This window comes from Erigeron canadensis, chromosome 2 (genome assembly GCF_010389155.1).
Source record: "Erigeron canadensis isolate Cc75 chromosome 2, C_canadensis_v1, whole genome shotgun sequence".
Taxonomy (NCBI): domain Eukaryota; kingdom Viridiplantae; phylum Streptophyta; class Magnoliopsida; order Asterales; family Asteraceae; genus Erigeron; species Erigeron canadensis.
The window spans coordinates 9,307,936-9,329,535 of NC_057762.1; the positions used below are offsets into that span (position 1 = coordinate 9,307,936).

At 36.8% G+C, this 21,600-nt stretch overlaps 2 protein-coding genes across 2 annotated transcripts; both read right to left on the bottom strand.

Moving 5' to 3' along the window:
* Window positions 1–272: 272 nt before the first annotated feature.
* LOC122589158 (la-related protein 1C-like) lies at window positions 273–4,928 on the bottom strand. The gene is made up of 6 exons (XM_043761406.1): window positions 4,501–4,928; window positions 3,363–3,966; window positions 3,108–3,285; window positions 2,899–2,989; window positions 1,296–1,367; window positions 273–984 (listed from the first exon to the last, which is right to left on the bottom strand). The coding sequence occupies exons 1-6, from the start codon at window positions 4,855–4,857 to the stop codon at window positions 718–720; spliced, it is 1,569 nt and encodes a 522-aa protein (XP_043617341.1). The 5' UTR covers window positions 4,858–4,928; the 3' UTR covers window positions 273–717.
* Window positions 4,929–16,335: 11,407 nt separating this feature from the next.
* Window positions 16,336–18,041, bottom strand: LOC122589948 (FHA domain-containing protein At4g14490-like). The gene has a single exon (XM_043762279.1). The coding sequence runs from the start codon at window positions 18,023–18,025 to the stop codon at window positions 16,349–16,351; it is 1,677 nt and encodes a 558-aa protein (XP_043618214.1). The 5' UTR covers window positions 18,026–18,041; the 3' UTR covers window positions 16,336–16,348.
* Window positions 18,042–21,600: the final 3,559 nt, after the last annotated feature.

The window sequence follows — 21,600 nt, forward strand, 5'->3', positions numbered from 1 at the left end:
AAACTCCACAACCAGTTCACTCTTGCAACAGAACACATATAGAAAACTCTGAATGCACCTTCAAACTATTTAGAAACAACGGTCAACTAATAAAATTGACAAAATGTCGTTCTTGGTAAGAAACGTAAACAAAACGGTGCCCTTTGTCTAAAAAATCATCGTCAACCACTTCTTAAGAATGTGACAATGGTGCCTCCTGCCAGGTAGAAAACACCCCCCGGGCCATCAACAAACTAGAAGATAATGAAAGATGATCAAACATGACAAAAAACTAAAGATGGCTGAAGAGATGCATGGCACACATATTTGAACATACACAATGGACACCATATAGTTTTTGAAATATGTCCTCAAAAAATCATTCTATCCAACATACCAAGACTACATCTAGAAAAGTCATAATATTCTATATCTTTTTCATATTTCTCTGCTATTCCAATCTCTTTTCTAACTTTTTCTTTTTTAATTTTTGAATTTTTAATTTTTTTTTTTTTTTTGGTTTTCTTAAATTTTTCAATTTTTTTTGCATTTTTTTGTATTTTTTTGATTTTTTTTTGGTTTTCCATTTCATGTTTACCTCTGACATCCATGTGCTTCTTCTATCCCCATTTTTCTATCTTCCTGTAAACTTTGATGGATTTCCATGAGTCTTCTCTCCTCAAAAATATTGCTTGCTTCTAAAGTTTATAGCATATGGTAGTCCCATGTACTTGAACTTCAAGTCAATCCTGCTTGTTGACCACCTATTTGGTCAGTCCGTCCTCCAGCTTGTTGCAATTGGTTATTGAATTCCCCTGAAGAAAAAGTTTGAGCAGAATCCACGTTTGTTGATGCTGCGTCGAGTGAAACACCCTGAAGCTGTGATGTTAATATATCTTGATTGGGAGACTTTTCAACGGCCCGAGGACTGGACAAGTTGGAGTACTCGGCAGCTGGGTGCATTAGCCATTTCATCCAATCGTTTCTTCTCCGTATTTTGTCACCCTGAAATTCAAGATTGTAAAAAAAATACCTTAGAATTCACAACTTCCTTACGGCATAATAACTCAGAAAACTAGAGCTCTCCATATATCACAACTTCCTTGAAGCATGATAACTCACAAAGCTAAACTCTCCATATGTCCATGACAGATAGAGCTCGTGATTTCGATCCATTTATTTATAAACTGAACAATTGACATTATGTTTCATCCTCAAGGTACTGTGGGTTATGTTTTGCTAAAAGAAACAAATCCGAAGCTAATGGCATATATTCGATCACTTCTATATAATAAATAAACTTCGGCCAGACATACCTGCACTTCCACAATAGTTGAAGATCTGACTGCGTCTAGAATTAGCTGAACATTATCTGTCAAAAACAATACCTGTAAAAAGTGCAAATGGTTATCATTATGTTAACACAAACAGAAAGTGAGGGACTCTCAGGAAACTAATTGCTAATGAGAAATTGAGAATAAACGACCATATTTATATTATATAGATCATAGTATGAACTGACGTTAGAGCCATGACAAATACTCTAAATCTAATGAAGTTGTTAGTTTCAGCTTGGCTTTGGGCCAATGCTAGTCTTTAGTTTTTCACTAGGATATCTTCCTAGTACAGTATCTAAAATATAACAGTCATGAATTACGTAAACAGATAAGCATGTATATCGATGATGAGAACATAGATACAATTGTGACCTTTTTATAGTATATATAAGCATAAAAGGATAAAAGATAACGGCGACTCTCATACTTAAAGAATATAGGACTTAACAAGATTTATATTTAGTGTTGTTCTATTCATTCAGTATTAACACAGTAAGCATAAGATAGTGCTTCTATGCTTAAAAGTGCCAAATGCATGTAGCTTACTGACGTCGTTGGTGCAATTGCCAATTTTAATTTTGACTGGTCATTCTTTGTGTTATACTTGTTCAAAAACTAGTAAAAAAGATGCAACCCGTTTCCAATCCATCTCATGAAACATCAAATTCTAGTTGGTACTATGATCTTGCAACTTTGCAAATTATGAAGCAATGAACTCTATATGCATAAAAGACCACTAGAATGACACATGAAAATCCCAAGTCCAGACAAAAGTTAGCACTCGATATTAACTTCAAAGATAACCGCTAACAGCATAATATTGGTACTACAAAGGCACGTAAGCAACTAAAGTTTAAGGGAACATAAATAACATGATACATATCATATGTTTTGATTGTATGTGATTTGCTTTCAAGAGGCGAAAAACCTCTGCTTCCATTGGTTTAATCAACATAATAGCCCAAGCATGTAAGCAACTAAAGTTTGGTGCTGAAGAAGCAAAAGTGAGTTCAGAAAAGAAGGGAGGGACAGAAACTATTATATATTAAATGCACTTTCCTTTAATGATTCCAAATGTTCATTCTTGGCCATTATATTAAAGATCCTCTTATGGCATAACACAGGCCAAAATGAAAGTAATCAACTCATTTAAAAAAGAATTTTCATCAAACGTAGCAGATTGATATATAGGGCGGTGGTGGAGATCGAGGGAGGGGGTGGAGAAGGAGGGCAGTGGCGGAGGGTAATAGAAGGTCAATGAAAGTGTGTTATGATTAAAGAGAATGGGAGAAGTAGGGTATATAAGGGTTTTATATTTAAGTAGGAGTATTTTAGGGAAAAAAAATCCTTAATTTCTTAATCTAGTTCTCTTTATAAGGGAGTATAGACAATACATTTCAACTACTGGCGACAATAAACGTTTCACATCAATATGTGACATTCAGATTAGGTAGATTAGCTAAAGTTCAGATTTGGGTCTTTCAGTAGAAAAATTACAAAAAAAAAAAAGAACATTGATATCAAACGGGTCATCAACAAAAAAAAAAATGCATAAAATATTAGCTTATTACAGAATATTCACCTTTTTAAAGCCGGCTATTAAGCTTACAGGAACCCAGCCCTGTTCATCCATGTTTTTCCTCAAGTACGTATCTTTAACTAAATTCTCATTGCTGCAATATAAAAAGAAAAAAGAGCTAGCATATTAATCTTTCAGAATGCCATAAAAGAATATCTATCATATAGATGAACTTGAAAATATAGTTTGTAACAAATGATCATACGACATACCTGAAATAGTAGTCTATTTGACTCACTATATTAGCATGCAACATGGGATCAATTCCTTGCAACATGTGATCTGGAAGAAAGTACATGGGTGGCGGAATGGGTCCAACAAAAGGCATACCTCTGAGGCTCTCTGGTGGAGGTGGTGGACCTTGAACATAAAACACCGGAGATGGCAGATCTGCATGAGGATTCAATATTAATGTCAGGTGAAAAAAAAAACTAAATAATAGAGATTATAATAATACCAAACCTCACCAGTATACATCATATTGTTGCCAAAAGGCCGGACTGGCAAAGTCATTGGTGGGGGAATAAATGTCGGAGAAGTATGTACAGATGGCCGTATATAACTCCGGGGGTAACCTCTCTGGGGTTGCATGTGTGTATCTCTCCCATTAAAACTTCTACTATGCTGATTCCACTCATGGTTCCCACGGTCCTGATCCCGCTTACTACCATAATTATGATGGTAAGAACCATCTCCACGTGAATGTTGGCCACTATTGCTCCTTCTATACGTATGCCGTTGATGTTGGTGATCATTACCATTATGTGGTTGTGACCCAATACCTCCTCTTTGTGATTCATTGTGTGTGTTATCTCTAGTAGAAGATTCCACAGCAGCAACACTAGGTTTCCCAGACGTATTGTGAGTATTTTCTACCACCGAACCCTGATTCGTTGCTGACATATGAGAAGCAGAAAAGCCTCCATTCGCTGATGCATTTGAATGATAACTCCCACCACCCCGCTTCATCGACCTCTGTTTGGCTGGTGCTACATGGTTTGAAGTCGAAGTAGGATTCGCATTATTAACAGTACTCAGTTTATGTGATCTAGGAGATGAATTTCCAGCCATCTATAATATAACAAAAAAAAACACGTACGTTAACTTTAATGTAATATTATTATGGCGTTGTACTCCAAAAGAAACAAACAAACAGGCAAACAGCAACACCGAATTATGGCAATTGAAATAGTTTCAAGACCAAACACTCAAACAAAAAGACTAAAACCATCCACTTGGAAATCAATATAGACTCTCTAGTCGTATAACATTACTACGATCATAAACAATCATGCAATGCCTTATCTAATTCTATATAAATCTCGATATATTGCTAAAAATAGCTACTAGGGCTATAACTAATATGGCTCAGACACGCACAAGAATATAGTACATCAGAGTCTCTCCCTACTCTTAGGCGACGAATATTTATACTCTACTATAATTTTATGCATATTCAAACAAACTAAACATATACCGAAATCTCATATATAACTCATGATGATATTCTAACTTATATATACGTGCTCGTATTAGATCACATCATATAACTTCTAAACAATTACAATAAAAAAATTAGTAAATTAAATATAAAAAAAAAACTACCACTTGTGAAGCAGGAAGCAATGGAATATCCTTCAAAGAATCGGAAGACGACGATTTCGGCGAAGATTTACTTTTTGACTCTCCAAGGGCAGGCCAAGAAACTGCACCCATAAAAGGACTCACAGCAGCTTCAACCACACCGCCGTCGCTATTCGACGGTTTATTCCACACCGCCTTCTTCTTACCCACATTGCCACCATTATCCGAATCATCCGGTGAACTTAAAATTTGATCTTCCACCGCCGCCGCCGCCGGTGAACCTTGGACAATCGAACTCCACGGCGGCGGAGACTTAGGGCTTTTCATTACACCACCGACGCCGACGATATCTTCCGATTGAATAGTTACAGCCGCCATGTGTAAAAAAAAATTAGGGTTTGTTTAGATCAAAATAAACAAACTTTGATTTTTTTTATTTTTTTTTTCAATATATGTTTTTTTGGGGATGCAAATTAGGGTTTCAAGTTGAGGAAGTGAATGCAAAAAAAAAATAACATACAAAGGGAATTATAAATCAAAAATTTGGGTCCGACGGAATACCCGGAGAGGATCCGATCGTCGGAAGGTGGAGTTTACACACACACAGATACAAGAATATTATAGAGACAGACGGAGCTGTATCTATCTATCTATCTATCTATTCTGTCTCTCTCTCCAGGTTTTCCCGATATATGTTTGGTGAAGTGACGATATTGCCCTTTTGGTTGTGTGCGATTTTGTTCGACTGATGGTTGGTTGGTACACGTGAGCGTAGGTTCACACGTAGGTAATACTTTTGACCGATTGTTTGACTTCGTAGCCATTCACTTCATAATAAAAAAATTAGGGGGAGAGGTGTAGTCGGCAAAATGTATCGGCAACTATCGGCAAATCGGCAACACTACAACCTCTTCATCGGCAACAATCGGCTCGGCTCATCGGCACATTCAATCGGACACATTTGGCCGATGCAAGTGAACGTTAGGTGTGTGTGCATCGAGGTAAACAAATTTAAAAAAATCATATATAATATATTTATACACACATACATACCGGAAAAATTGGGGGTGTATATGGATAAACTCCGGCGTGCCACCGTCATTGCGTCTACATCATCACCGTCATCATCATCATCGTCGGAAGTGGCTAAACTCCGGCGTGCCACCATCTTCCTTTTTTTCCTGTTTCCCGACAAGTTTTCCGACGAGTTTATTCTTTTTTTATTCCCGCTTCCCGGCGAGATAGATATATATGTGTAGATAAAGAAGAGATATAGATAGATGTAGAACCGATGATCACAAAGAAGAAGAAAAAAAAGGATAGTCACAAAGAAGGAGAAGAAGCAGGTGGGAGGGGAGAAAGAAAAGGGGGTTGGGTGGGAGATGAAGAAACTAACCGATGGGCACTTTTTTACCAACTACACCCATAGTTTTGGCAAATATTGGGTACCTTTTGGTAGTTTTTTGGATTGCCACGTGTCAAATTGTGATTGGTTAAAAATTTGCCAATTTGCCAAAAAAAATTGGCATTACACCTCTCCCCCTTACAGCATCACCAAAAGTTAGATTGTTAAAAGAATTTAAAAAGAAAAAGTAAGTCACCAAAAATTAAGGTTTAATGTCAATCCAGTATATTTTTTATAAGTATGATGAGTTTTTATATGTGGTTATTTTTTAGTTGATGGATTTTGTATTTTAAAAATGGATATGATCGGTACGGGTTTGCAAATATTAAAAAAATATATATAAGTTAACTTCGACGTATATATGTGTCTATTTTTAGAAAATGAATTTTGAGATTTTTTTTTCTAACTTAAATTATCTGTATATCTAAAAATTTTGATCAAAGTTTGTTACATAAATAATGCATTTTAGTCAATAAGTGTCATAATTTTTAGTTAAGGGACTAGTATTGTAAAATAGGGAGCGGTTATTTTCTTGTTTGAATAGTCAAATGCTATATAAGCCTGATATTGGGGATGTATCAGATATCATAAATCAAATATCAATTTCTCTCCTAAATTCTCTTTATTCTGAAATTCAGTCGTATCAATGGTATCAGAGCCATCGCTGCTCTCTCTTCTTCAATCGGCGAGCTTATGATTCCGGTTATCAATTCCGGTGAATCCTTCTTCTCCGGCATCAATTTCATATAAAAATAAAAAAAAACCCTAAAAATCAACAAAATCATCAAATTCATTTCAAATTCAATGACTACTACTCGCAATCAAGCTTCCGATATGGAACGTATGTAGAAGGAATTAGCATCAGCTCAAGAGACGATTATCACTTTGAAGGCATCTGTGGATACATTGACGAAGAACATGGCGACATTTGATAAGCAGAAACAGTTAATTACTCGTGGAGAAGATGAATACAGCCATACACATCGCCTAGCTAAGCTTGATTTCCCTAAATTCGACGATGATGACGTGGAAGGCTAGAACTATAGATGTGATCATTTTTTCACCATTGATGATACTCCAGAGCATAAGAAGGTTCGCTATGCAGCAATTCACATGGAAGGAAGAGCACTCCAGTGGCATTTGGCATATATTCGATCCAGTGGCTCTACAATTGATGATATCGGCTGGCCGGAATATTCACGCGCCATCACGACCAGATTTGCACAAACTCTGGTTGAGGACGCCATGGGAGCACTGAAAGCTTTTACTCAAACAGGTGATCTCGATGCTTATTGTGATAGCTTTGATGCATTATTAAATAAGGTTACTATTCCAAGAGAATATTCTGTTAGTTTGTTCATAGAAGGCTTGAAACTAAATTGAAGGATATTAAGTGTGTGATCCGTATGTTTAGGCCTAAGACATTGAAGGATACATATACTTTAGCTAAATTGCAAAATCAGGCTAATCAAGCTATAGGTAGAGGCACTAGTTTTACTAATTACACTGGATATAAACCTGCCAGTAATAGATTTAATACTCTCACGAGCAATGCTAAATAACCTCTATTACCTACTCCTGTGAACTCAAACACTTCTGCATTAGTACCTAAGAAAGTCACAAATAGGTTCATGGAGGAGAAAAGAGCAAAGGGAGAATGTTTTTACTGTAATGAAAAATTTGTGGTTGGGCATAATAAGGTGTGTAAAGGTAAGAGGAAATTGTTTTTGGTAGAAATTGAGGACTGTACAGAAGAGGAGGAGAATAAGGAGAATATAGAGGTGGTTGAAATAGCACTAGAATTGTTAACTGTACAAGGAGCTCCACAGATTTCACTCAATGCAATTTTAGGCATTCCATCCTACCATACTATGCAAATTGTAGGAACCATTGGTACTAGAACCTTGCACATTCTGATAGACAATGGTTCTACTCATAATTTTATGAGTAAAAGGATGGCAGAGAAGCTCAAGTGTGCAATTGTTCATATACTAAATGTACTGGTCACTGTGGCAGATGGAAATAACATGGATTGTGCTAATATTTGTAGAGCATTTCAGTGGAGTATGCAGGGAAACCACTATAAGGCAGACATGTTAGTCATTGATTTAAACAATTATGACATTGTCTTAGGAGTGCAATGGTTAGAAGGGCAAGAGTGTGTGTTGAAAGGTGCTCAACAACAAGGTGTTAGTGTTTGTTCTATGGAGAAGATGAATTCTTTGTTAGGAGTCCAAAAAGAAGTAGTACAAGCTCAGTTATTTGCTATTCAGGACCAATCACATAATCAGTGTATTTCACCCCATAGTTGACACTCCTGCATCTAATGTAGAACAAAAGAAAGATTTGGAGATGTTATTAGAGCTGTTTTCTGATGTTTTTGAGTTCCCAAAGGGCCTGCCTCCCAAAAGAACTATTGATCATAGGATCCATTTGAAAGAAGGAACCAGAGATTTAAACCTCAAACCTTATAGATATCCTAAGGTGCAGAAAGATGTTATTGAGAAAATGACTCAAGAATTATTATATTCGGGAGTAATCAGAAATAGCACAAGTTCTTTTGCTGCCCCAGTGGTCTTGGTGAAAAAGAAGGATGGAAGTTGGAGGTTATGCATTGATTACAGGAAACTGAATGATGCTACCATCAAAGATGTATTTCCTATACCACTCATTGAAGAACTCTTACATGAGTTGCAGGGTGGTGTGGTCTTTTCTAAATTGGATCTGAGATTTGGATATCATCAAATCAGGATGCATGAGGAAGATATATACAAAACTGCCTTTAAAACACATCAGGGGCACTTTGAGTTTCTAATCTTACCATTTGGTCTCACTAATGCTCCTGCAACCTTCCAATCACTCATGAATCACACCTTTAAGGAAGTATTAAGGAGATGTGCACTTGTTTTCTTTGATGATATCTTGGTGTACAGCACTAGTTGGAAATAGCATTTGTTGGACTTGGAAACTGTCTTACAACTGATGAGAACCAACTCATTGAAAGCCAAGAAGTCTAAACTCTCATTTGCAGGAGAGAGTGTAGAATATTTAGGTCACATTATTACCAAAAATGGAGTTGCTACTGATCCTGCCAAAGTGCAAGCCATTCAAGAATGGCCAGTTCCTGTGACAATTAAGCAACTGAGGGGTTTCTTAGGCCTAGCAGGTTATTATAGAAGGTTTGTGAGGAATTTTGGCGTTATTACTAAGCCTCTCACTGAATTGTTAAAAAAAGATAGTTTTAAATGGGGGCAAAAGGCACAAACTGCTTTTGAAAAGCTGAAACAAGCATTGAGTTCACCTCAAGTGCTTAAATTGCCTAATTTTGACAAAATATTTGTCATTGAGACTGTGCTTCATCTAAGGGAATGGGGGCAGTTTTAATGTAAGAAGGTCATCCCTTGGCCTATATCAGTAAGGCATTATCTCCTAGGCAACAAGGGTGGTCTGTTTAAGAGATGGAGTTACTAGCCATTATCTTTGCAGTCAAACAGTGGCATCATTACTTAGCATCTACTTATTTTATGATCAAAACTGATCATAAAAGTTTAAAGTTCTTACTTGAACAGAAGATAGTCACTCCCCTGCAACAAAAGTGGTTGTCCAAATTACTTGGGTATGATTATGAGATTAGTTACAAGAAGGGGGTGGACAACATTGTGGCTGATGCATTGTCAAGAGTACCTAGTGTAGAAGTTTTGCAGATGGGAGTTAGCTCTATTAATGATTTATTGTGGGGCATAATTCAAGACTCATGGCAGGCAGATAAAGATACTCAATCTTTGATCACTAGGTTGGCACAATGTGAGATAATTCCCCATAGATCTTGCGATGGCAAATCATTGAAAAGGAAAAATAAACTTTTCATAGCAAAAGATATGCAATTAAGAATTGATATCATTTCTTATTGCTATTCATCTCTTGGAGTGGGGCATTCTGGGGTCATTCCTACATTGGCCAAGTTAAAGGAACTGTTTTATAGGAAGGGGTGTTATAAAGATGTCCAGAAGTTCATCAAAGAGTGAACAATATGTTAGAGGGCAAAGTATGAGATTGTACCATACCCTGGGTTGCTGCAGCCTTTGCCAGTGCCACAGTCACTATTTTCTGGTATATCCATGGATTTTGTGTCTGGTTTGCCAAAAGTAAGTGGTAAGGATACTGTTCTAGTGGTGGTGGACAGGTTATCAAAATATGGGCATTTTATTCCACTCAGTCACCCATATACTGCAGTCACTGTGGCTAAAGTTGTGCTTGATAATATCTTTAAATTGCATGGATGTCCTTCTACAATTGTGAGTGGCAGGGATCCTATTTTCTTGATTCAGTTTTGGAAAGAATTCATGAGGCTACAAGGTGTGGATTTAGCCATGTCCACTGCCTATCACCTACAAACTGATGGGCAGACTGAAGTGCTCAATAGATGCTTGGAATCTTACTTAAGAACCATGTGCATGGACAACCCTTTGCAGTAGGTAAAGTGGATTCCTTTAGCACAATGGTGGTATAATACTTCTTGGCACTCTGCCATTAAGATGTCACCTCATGAGGCATTGTATGGGGTTAAACCTAATATTCATATTCCATACATTCCTGGAGATACTGTTGTGATGGCTGTAGAGGAGATTCATAGAGATAAAGAAGCAATGATAAGGAAGCTGAAAGCTAATTTGGAAGCAAATAGAAATAGAATGAAGCAATTGGCAGATGGGAAGAGGAGTGATAGAGAATTTAAGGAAGGAGATTGGGTTTATGTGAAATTGCATCCCTTTGCACAACAATCACTCAAAGCTCATCATAATAGGAAGTTGTCACCAAAGTATTTTGGTCCTTTCCTGGTTCTGAAGAAAATTGGACAGGTGGCTTATCAATTGGACTTGCCAGATTCTGCACAGATTCATCACACATTCCATGTGTCACTCCTTAAGAAGGCTAATGGTTCTCTACAGCAGAGTGTTCCCCTGCCAAATGGACCTCGGTTTTTGTTGCAACCCAGAGCTGTGATTGACAGGAAGATTGTGAAAAGGAAGGGTAAGGTTAATGTTCAAGTGTTTGTTCATTGGGAAGGACTACCATTAGAAGATGCTTCATGGGAGTTCCTGGATGACATGCAATGCAGATTTCCTACTTATGATTTTTGAGGACAAAAATCTTATAAGGGGGAAGTATTGTTACATAAATAATGCATTTTAGTCAATAAGTGTCATAATTCTTAGTTGAGGGACTAGTATTGTAAAATAGGGAGCAGTTATTTTCTTGTTTGAATAGTCAAAGGCTATATAAGCCTGATATTGGGGATGTATCAGATATCATAAATCAAATATCAATTTCTCTCCTAAATTCTCTCTATTCTGAAATTCAGTTGTATCAAAGTTGCTTCTTTAGCGCTTAATTTATGAGCTTCATGAAAAACTTGCTATTACTCTTTATTTACTCTTCGTTATTATTTACCATTTTTTATTTCTTTATGATGATATATATGATGATAATTATATCGGCGTATTAATTTTGTGTTGATAGAAAAGTGAAAGAGGATCTATCTATATCTTATATCTAAATGAAAAAGTACATGATGTAAGTAATAATGACTCAACTTGATAGTGTTATTTATGACTAAGTACATGATGTTTAAGCAATTGTAGTGTTGACTTGAATCTTAAGTCGAATTTGGTAAGTGAAGGATCATGTCATTGAAAGAGTATTTACAGTCAGAAAATAAAGCGTCTGCATTCATACAAATTTAATCATCATGCCACTTCAAATTCCATCCAATAACTTTCATTCTTTTCCAAAAAAAAATCGGGTTGATAAAGAAGATGGGTTGTCAAATAAATCCATCCAATTTTCTCTTAAATCAATGTTAGCTTTATTTACTTATTTTCTCGAGTCAGTTTCTGATGCCTCTATGGTTGTAGTTAATTGACTATTAATTATTTTTAGGTTTATATTTTTCTTTGATAATTTTCGTACTACCCATCATATATGATGTTCATTCAATCATTGTCAAAACTTGGCCATTAGTTGATTTATATGCACCTCTAGTTTTGTTCATGGTTTAAAATCGTAGTTGATACATGCGCATGCTATCCATCTGATTATCTATCGTTTACTCTAAGCTTACCATTGTTTTAGCTTAAGGGTTTTGCATTTTGACCCGTAAAGTAAATTTGTTCAAATGTCTAAATTGATGAAACAATTGTACCAAGGACATAGATAAATGACTAATGCAGTTGTGCCGCTAAGGGGCAAGGGTATAGTCGTTTTCTTTCTTCGGTTCCTTCTTTGGCACAGATTGGCAAATCGGTTCCCTTATAGTATGTTCATCGGTAAAAATTGGCAAGGAGCATTGACAACTAACATCGGCCTATAGGAGCCGATGTTAGTGAACGTTGGGAACCTTGGACCACGTGCTCTTTTGACCGTTTGACACTTTTTGGCTCATTTGGCACCTTTTACACTACATTCATACATTTGGCAAAAATTGGCACTTTTTTTCAAGAAAAATAAGAGGGCACATGGCACATTTGCGTTGGTTGAAAAGTTTACCAAAATTTGCCAATTTATGGTTTCTTGGCTATATACCCCCAAATTGAAGTTTTGCAACAAACCGATGAATCAAAAGATGGCAAGCTAGAATAAGTATATCCTTTGAGAGTTTGAGAGATAAAAAGGCAACAAAACAGCTGTTCAAAAAAAAAAAAAGCACAAAACAATTGTGGGGTTTCATGTATTGTAAGAAAAAGTAGAAATGAGGGGGGGGGGGGGGGGGGGAAATCAAGTTGCTTTTGTTTTGGTGATAGCTATTGTACGGGGATGAAGAAACAAAGTAAGTATTTTGTATTTGTTTTTTTTTTGTTCAGATTAAGTAACTGAAAATGAGATCAACAGTCCAACATGTGTGAACCAAAGAGTCGGATGAAGCAACCAAAGTTAGAAGGTAAGAACCAACTTTATAGGTGGTTCGTGGTTGTCGGTCATGATCAACGGGATGTGTCTCTACGTGGCTAAAGTTTGAGAAAACTCGAGATGAAAAGAACGGTGTGAATGGTATGTACAACCTGATCAAGGGGGTGAATGTTGGATTTATCAAGTTTGTTTGTGAGTGAGAAGTCTAATGATGTGTACAACCCGATCAAGGGGGTGTGTACAACATCTCATTGTCTATGTCAGCAGCATTTCTATTACTCATCAATTCCTTTTCAAACATTATCTAACTTTATTTGAAAGTACTTGCCACTATTCAAGTTTGTTCACCACTCCAAAAAGACGAAATAAGAGCACAAAAATGCTATTAAAAAAAGAAACTGAATTGGGCATCCAAGCCAACCTAATAAGTACAAATTTCAAAAAAGATAAGATGAACCATGTTAAACACAAATGGAGAGGGGGAAAAAAATGATGGCACCTAATATTACAATATATAGAAGTATATAGCATTTAAAATCATGAGATGATATGATCTATAGAAAGCATATATGTTCTGGGTTAAAAACAAGCAACCAACCAAAAAGGCCAAGATTATATGGAAAAATATTGATGCTTGAGAAACATCATTACCTTAGCTATTTGTTTTGAAGATACTCTTTTGAAGAGCCAAACCAATACATAAAAAAAGCAAGGAAGAAACATAGAAAACCATGAAACCGCATTATACAAGCGGAATAAAGGGAAATACAGGCCTCAAGGCAGATTGCAGATGGGAATGGGTTGTAAAGCCTTCTGCTGCTGTGCAGAGGAATGGACACTTTTGATGGTTATCATTCACTGAGTTCAAATTCTACATGTCAGTCTTTATAGAATGAATCAATGAATGCTTTGGCTTATTATATGGATTTGGCTTTATTTAAATGGAGTGGCTTAGTGCATGGTTACTGGTATACTGGTATGAACACGAATTCAAGCATAACTGGGATGTTGGGCCGATCTTTTGCTACTGGAAGAACCTGGTGCAGCTAAGTTGAGCATCTGAAAATGAACTTTTCCAGGATTTCCAACCCTATAAGAAGTCCATTAAAATGCTCATCTTATACTTTACTAGGTGGTTTTTCTGTTTCTGTATAGCTTAAGAAGGTGTCAGGTCAATTGGATCATATTAGTAGGGGCCAAAGGGATTGCTTCTATAAATATGAGCTATAACAGTAGGCTGTTATGATATTTCAATATGTAACTCCGTGTTTGGTTTGGAAACCTATTTTACGGTCTTGGTCATTAGCAGATGTATGGATCTGTATGCTACAAACCCTTCTAAAACTGACAGACAAAAGAGCAGTGGCTCTAAGGCATATTAACGGGTCAAAGGATTCCAAGAAAGAAAATGTGTCATACTTCTAAATAAACCTAAGACTTTACAAATACTGTAAGCGCAATTGCCAATTTTCATTTTGAGTGAACTTTAGACGCCCTGATCAGATTGACTAACCAGTAAAAAAAAGCAGCCTTCTCACAATTCATCACATTAAGCCACAAACCAGAGACCACGCTGACAAGTTAGTGGGTAAATGCTTCCTCTCTACATAGACTGTTAATCTCTCTCAAACGGTATCTATCCAGTTAGCTTAGTTCAACATAGGGATGTGCAAATGGTCTGACGCGGCCCGACCCGCGACCCGTAAGTGTATGAAAAACGGAACCGTGACCCGACCCGTGATGGTTCGGGTCGGGTCGGGTTCGGGCGGATTACGAGTTTCCTTCATCTTTTTCGGTTTTTGGCTTGGCCCGACCCGCGCAACCCGTGACCCGAAAATGCAACAAAAGCGTGACCCGGCCCGTTAGCCCTTCGGGCGGGTCGGTCCAGGCCGGTTGCTGGTCGGGTCACGGGTTTCGGTCCAAATGCTCATCCCTAGTTCAACATAAAAAAAAGAAACAGCAGAAATGCAAATAGAGATTCCTCTAAGAATTTATTTAAACGTAAAAAAAATAAAAATAAGTAAATAAAACAAAACAAAATGGAACCTCAAATCTTGATTAGTATTTTCATTATCATTGATTCATTTCTGAAACAATAAATAAGAAATACCAAGTCTAAACAAATTAGCACTCGGTAAGTCGGTATCAATTTAAGAAATACCATCAAATGCGGCAAGCATATCAGAGACATGGCGATGAGAAACTACTGCCATTAAAAAGAAAGAAAACAGATGACACTGTATTTACAGAGAAACAAACAACTAGTAAGGTTGCATTTACAGGCATGGCAGCTAACATGAATCAAATGCAATTTTCTTATACAATTTAAAATGTTCATTTTTAGCCATTAAGGTTGAAGACCCACTTATGACATAAGACGGGCTAAAATGAAAGTAGTGAACTCCTTTGTAAAGACGGGCTAAAATGAAAGTAGTGAACTCCTTTGTAAAGAGATTCAAAGTAGCACATTATATTGATCAATACAATTACATTTCCAATTACTGACCACAAGATATGTGCATAAATTTGACGTTATAAGATTTCAAAGTAGGATAGCTACAAAGTTAAGACATCATATAGATGTAATACAAATTCATGCTAGATATATTGGACATAAGATATCCATAAGTACTTAAAGTAAAATTACTTCAGATTAACGTGTGCCATTCAGAAAAAAAAAAAAATCCCAAACAGAACATCAAAGTCAAATAGGTCATCAAGAAACAGCATAAAATACACTAACCTGTTCCAAAGTACTCACTTTTTCGAGGCCTGCAATTAAGCTTACAGGAACCCAACCATGTTCATCCATGTTTTTCGGCAAGAACATGACTTTAACTAAAGTCTCGTTGCTACAAAGACATAAATAGAAGTGCTAGCTGTTAAATCTTCCAAAATGCCACAAAATATTATCTTACCAAAAGTATAACTTGGAAACATATTTTGCAATAAGCTATAAAACTGAAATAGTAATCTATCTGGCTCAATATATTAGCAAGCAACATGAGATTAATTCCATGCAACATGAACGACAGAACAGCTAGAGGCATAGCTCTGAGAGATGGGGGCCGTGGATTATAAGAAGTGAAACTTGTACTGTATCATTTATCATGTTTAATACGATATTTAATATCAGAATTACTTGAAGTACTGATCAAAATCTCACAATTACATTGCACTCATGTTTGCATAGCAATTAGCTAAAATCTTATCACACAATACAAAGTCAAACAATATGCTACTATAATACGAATTCATTTATACCGATATATATAGAAATGTTAATACCAACTATACCTAAGGATTCATCTAGCTTTGAGGTAATGCATAAAAACAAGTGCTAATTAACCCTACAGGGTACCACATGTTTACATTGCATGCTACACCAAAATTTTAAACACTTTTTATGTTAATGGATCCTGACTTGAGGTCATGGTTGACCAAAAACAAGGAACCATTGCAAAAAAGAGGACAAAAGAAGTAACAGATACAACACAAACATAGCTTGCATACTTTGAGATATTAGACACCAGAAATTCAATAAGTAAACAAATGACATTAATTCTGTCTATTTGTGGCTATACTACCCTTGCGGTTTTCATCTGCTTGAAGCCTAAGCTCATGGCATTTCCGGGCAGTCTCTCTCAAATCAGAATTGATTTTCTCTATCTTCTCATGTATCTCTTTAGGCAGCTGCACTTCCAGGTAATCAAAAAAGTCCCCTAACGTCATTTTCTCCAAATCTACCCACCGACTCTCATCAGGCCCACTGTCATTCACCGTACCCTCACTGCCATCTTGACTATATTCCAGCTCTTCCGCCAATTCTTTTCCCTTATCCATATAAGCTATTTCTGACGGACTTTTTACCAGACTTCCATCAACCACCGCTTCCTTTTCCTTATCCACATCAGCTATTTCTGATGGACTTTTTACCAAACTTCCATCAACCACCGCTCCGTTTCCTTCACAATTTTCCTGCCTAAGCACCAATTTGTCCGCCAAGTCATCTTGAACACATTCGTTGTTGGTATCCAACTTTTCCACTAAAAGATCTTGAACACATTCGTTGTTGGTATCCAATTTCTCCACCAAAAGATCTTGAACAGAATCGTTGTTTACATCTAGATTCTCCACAAAACTGAGATTTTCAACCTTCTCCAACATATCAGCTTTACCTTTATCAAAATCACCCTCATTTCCTTCACCCACTTGAACAGATTCTTTAGCATTGTTTTCTTCCAAAGACTCCACCTTCATCGTCTTTCTTGGTCTCCCTCTCCCTCTCCCTGTTCTTTTAACTTCTACCGAAACTCCATTTTCACCTAGCTTACCTCCATCTAAAGCAAAATCCTCAACAACTTTCACAGGCAATTTCTTCCTCCCTCCTCTTGTCTTCTTTGATTCTGTCAATACAGAAACATCTTCACCCATTTCTCTCACATCTACATTCACATTCTCCCCCTTTTTCGAACTCCTTAGCACCCTCTTAGTACTCAAACTTTCCACCTGAATCTTTACATCCACACCTTTCTTACCTCTAGCACGTAAATCTCGCTTCTGTACATCCACTTCCACCACCGCTTTCTCACTCTCCACCTCCACACCTCTCTTACCCCTACCACGCAAATCGGACTTCCGTAGATCCTCCTCCACCGCCGCTTTCTCGCTCTCAACATCCACACCTTTCTTTCCTCTACCACGCAAATCTCGCTTTTGAACAACCTCAACCGCATTTGCTTTCTCATCCACCGCCGCCTCGACTTTCTTACCTCTACCACGCAAATTCCGCTTCTGCGCCACTTCCTCCACCGCTTTCCCCTCGCCAAACCCTAACTCACTCTCAACAACAGCAACACCTTTACCATTCCGTCTAGTATTCCATCTATCGGACGGACCTTCAACCTCAATCTCAGTTCCAATCTTAACAATCATAGAAGTTAACTCACCTATCTTAACACAATCGCCATCACTAAGACTAGACGAAACATACGGCTTAAGATCTAATCCATTCAATAAAGTACCATTTGATGAATCGAGATCAATTAAAGTCCACTTCTGTAAATGTTTATCAAATTGAATGCATATATGTTTTGACGAAATACCTGCATCTTTAATTGCGATCGTATTGCCGCGAGCTACTCGCCCAATTTTGATAGCTGAAGTTGGATCGTATTCTAGGGTTTCTCCTTCTCGAGGTCCTTTTTCGATTATAATCTTTAATTTTGATGACATTTCTTCCTTCTGTATTTTCTGTATCTATATCTATATCTATTCTTTGTGTATGTTAGAGTTATGTGTGTGTGAGAGAGAGAGAGAGCGATAGGACGGAATGGGGGGGAGTTTTGAAGTTTGAAATGGAAATTTGGATTTCTTTTTCGGCGCTTCTCATGTTAGGATCGGTTTTTTCCTCTGTTGGACCGGTCTCCCCATATTTAGGACCGTTTGGCAAGGGCTTAAAAGCCATTAGCTTTTAAAAATAAGCTCATTTGAAAATTATAGCCCTGTTTAACAATACATAAAAAATCAAAAGCCTCAGCCCCAAAAAACTCCTAAAAGCCCCAAAAGGTCTTTAAAATAAAAGCTCGTAGGAAGAGAGTTGAAAAAAAGCCCCAGCCCAAGCCCCAACGTCAAGCTCCAGCCCCAAGCCCTTAACTACAGCCTCAGCTCCAAGCTTTTGTGCCAAACATACCCTTAAAAAAATCAATATCAAATCCCCGAGTTAATCGAAATAGAAAATACAATCCTCAACAGTCAACCCAAATACAAAAGTATACTATATATATACATGATAAATCTTTTTAAATAAGGGTGTAAACGAGCCGAACCGAGCCCGAGTTTGACAGTGCTCGAGCGCGAACTTCAAATCGTTTAAGGAACTCGGGCTCGAGCTCGAGCTCGTTCGAGCCTTAGTATATAAACTCAAGTTCGGCTTGTGGTTTATTAAGAAAGCTCGAGCTCGACTTGAGATCGACTTATTTGTCAAAAAAAAAAACTAAACAAGTTAAGTGATAAAAACTAAGCTTGATTATCGGAAGCTCGTGACAAAAGCTCCTTTAGGCTCGGTTTGATTAGTATATGAAAGCTCGTTTAGGCACACGAGCTTATTCGAGTTATGGATTCGAAGTTCGAGTTCGACTTGAGCTTGTTTAAGCTCGCTCAAAATAAGCTTTTTTCGAATCGAGTTTAAATATTTCGCGAGCAGACTTGACTCGTTTACACCCCTATTTTTAAATATTAGCTTAAAAATCATTCTAAAATTATAAAAAGATGGCATGTGGTCTTCACTGATTATCTTTTCTAATCTTGCCCCCAGATTTTTTCATATGTTATCATCTAATAGTTAGAAGGATTTTTAGGTTATTAATTTAGGAGGATTAAGGGAAATAATTAATCATCCTAAGTATTGGATGATGACATATGAAAAAATCAAGGAGCAAGATTAGAAAAGAGAATTAATTGATACCACATGTCACCTTTTTAATGTTTTAAGAGGATTTTTAGGCCAAATTTTCTGAGGATTAATCATTTCCCCCAGATACATATATGAAAAAGTTACATAGCGAATATCTTTTGCATAAAGATCAAATAACAATTTTGGATCACACATTTCCACATTGTTAAAATAATATAAATTTAATTTAATTTATTCAAAAAACTTTTATCTTAGAAACCGCACAGCGATAAACGAAAAAAAATATTGGTAGTCTTAAAACTTCGCTTTTTTTCAATAAAGATACGACTCAATATACTTTTGACTACTTTTTAGTTTTTTTTTCTATACTTGTATATTTAAAAATGCATATAAAATCTTTGTTTTATACTAAATGATCATATCTACACATCAATGACGGTTAAAAGCGGAGTCTGTCAGTCCATTGCGAAGCCATGGTGTCCAAAGGCGGAGCCTGTTAGATAGACCACTGCATCACTGATCACCCTTTATGACCTATCATCCCATATGACGTATCACCTTATGACTTATTATCCCTTATGAGTTGGTCTTTTTGAAAGAGTGTATTCAATCTAAGGGGGCATTTGGTTCACATAATTTTTTTTAAAAATTAGAATTTAAATAAATTAAAATTGGAAATTTATAAAACATGTGATGTGTTTAATTGACAGAATTCAATGGAATGTTGTAAAAAAATTAATAAACATATCATATTTAAATGATATATTACCTTTGGTAGATTACCAATTCCTGCTAATAAAGTATTTTATCATTTGTCTCTTTTACTCTCTGATTTTTTTTTCCATCTTTCTTTGCATCATTCTCATACACACCCATGAGCAAAGTAAAATCATTTTTCAATTAACTTTCAAAAGCATTTTATGTTTATGAAACAAACTGTTTTCTTTCAATTAGATAAAAATAGAAAAGATTAAAATATAACACAAAATGATACAAGGTTGGGTGGTTGGCGGTGGTGGTCGGGAACAACGGTCATTGGTGGTGAAGTTTAACAATGTGTATTTAGTCAAACGATAAACGGTGGTGGTTCGTAGGTCATGTGATGTGTCTAGTCCAATAAAGATGATGGTCAAAGGCTGGTTATAATCAGCGACGGTAGGCATGAGCACGGGTCAAAACCCGGGTCAACCCGTGCAAACCAAAACTCGATAGTGCAACAAAATCAAACCGGTGACCGACCGTTGCCCTATTAGGCGGTTCGGGTTTGGAAGAGTTTGGTTTGTTTCTCGGGTTTAAGGAACATTTGTTCATCAAGTGTCAAAACCCGGTCGGACCCTACCCGACCCTAGGACCAAGCAGTGCAACAAAATCGAACCTGCGACCCTAATGTTACCCTATCAGGCGGGTCGGTTATGGGGTGAGTCTTGGCTTATCTAGTCATATGCTCATCCGTAGGCGACCGTGGTTGTGGCGGTGGTTGTATAGCGGTGGTTGGTGGCATGGCAGTTGACATCGTCAAAAATATGAAACCGAAACATAAATAGGTTTGTAAACTTTGTGGGGCCTTTTTGTCAACTTTCTATGGGTTTAGTAAGGAATTGAAAATTCTTTGTTTTAAGGAATTTAAATAAAACTTTGAATTACAATCCTATTATTTTTACAACAAAACAAGCTCATGAATGAAATTAACATTCCAATTTTAATAAATTGCATGAACCAAACAGCCCTTAACTCACATATATATATATGTGTGTGTGTGTGTGTGTGTGTGTGTGTGAAAAAGTTCATTTGAGAACCATTTGATTTGAAGGAACCATGAGAACCTCTAAATTATAACTTGATGTTCATAAACAAATAGTGTATGTGATAATGTGAACATATTCATCTAGATATGAACATATCAATTTATACTTAATATTACTTATGTTCATATCTTAATGGTTCTTATATGAACCTTACCCTATATATATATACAGACATTGTACCGGTGTAATGCGGTGACGATGACGACGGTGTGATGGCGGTAACGGATGGTGATGATGGTCGCAGCGTCAAATGGTGTAGGTAAGTGAGGTAGAGGTGTTTAATCTAAAAGAGCTAGTAGAGATAATTTATAAGATAAGGGACTAATGGTATAATTTAATATTAAGGGTTTGTGGTGATTTAATTTATTAAGGGTAGTTTGGTCAATTCGCATGTCCAAAATTTTTTTTTAACTTTCAACACGAGGGTATAATTTATATATACTAGCACGAGAACAAGTACCCGCGTGTTCTGGTGGTGAGATGGTGAAGGTGATAGGTCATAGAGTATGGGGTCATAGGAGGTGATATGTCATAGAGTGTCATAGCCAAATGTCTTAGCTGTACGGGCTCCGCCCTCGGATTTAAAAATT

Bases quoted from the DNA above. Each gene is read 5' to 3' on its own strand.
- LOC122589158 (XM_043761406.1), bottom strand. From the start codon at position 4,857: ATGGCGGCTGTAACTATTCAATCGGAAGATATCGTCGGCGTCGGTGGT. The intron at 3,967-4,500 runs GTAGTTTTTTTT...GTTATATTATAG, and splicing joins TGCTTCCTGCTTCACAAGTG to ATGGCTGGAAATTCATCTCC. The intron at 985-1,295 runs GTATGTCTGGCC...CTTGAATTTCAG, and splicing joins CAACTATTGTGGAAGTGCAG to GGTGACAAAATACGGAGAAG.
- LOC122589948 (XM_043762279.1), bottom strand. From the start codon at position 18,025: ATGTCATCAAAATTAAAGATTATAATCGAAAAAGGACCTCGAGAAGGA.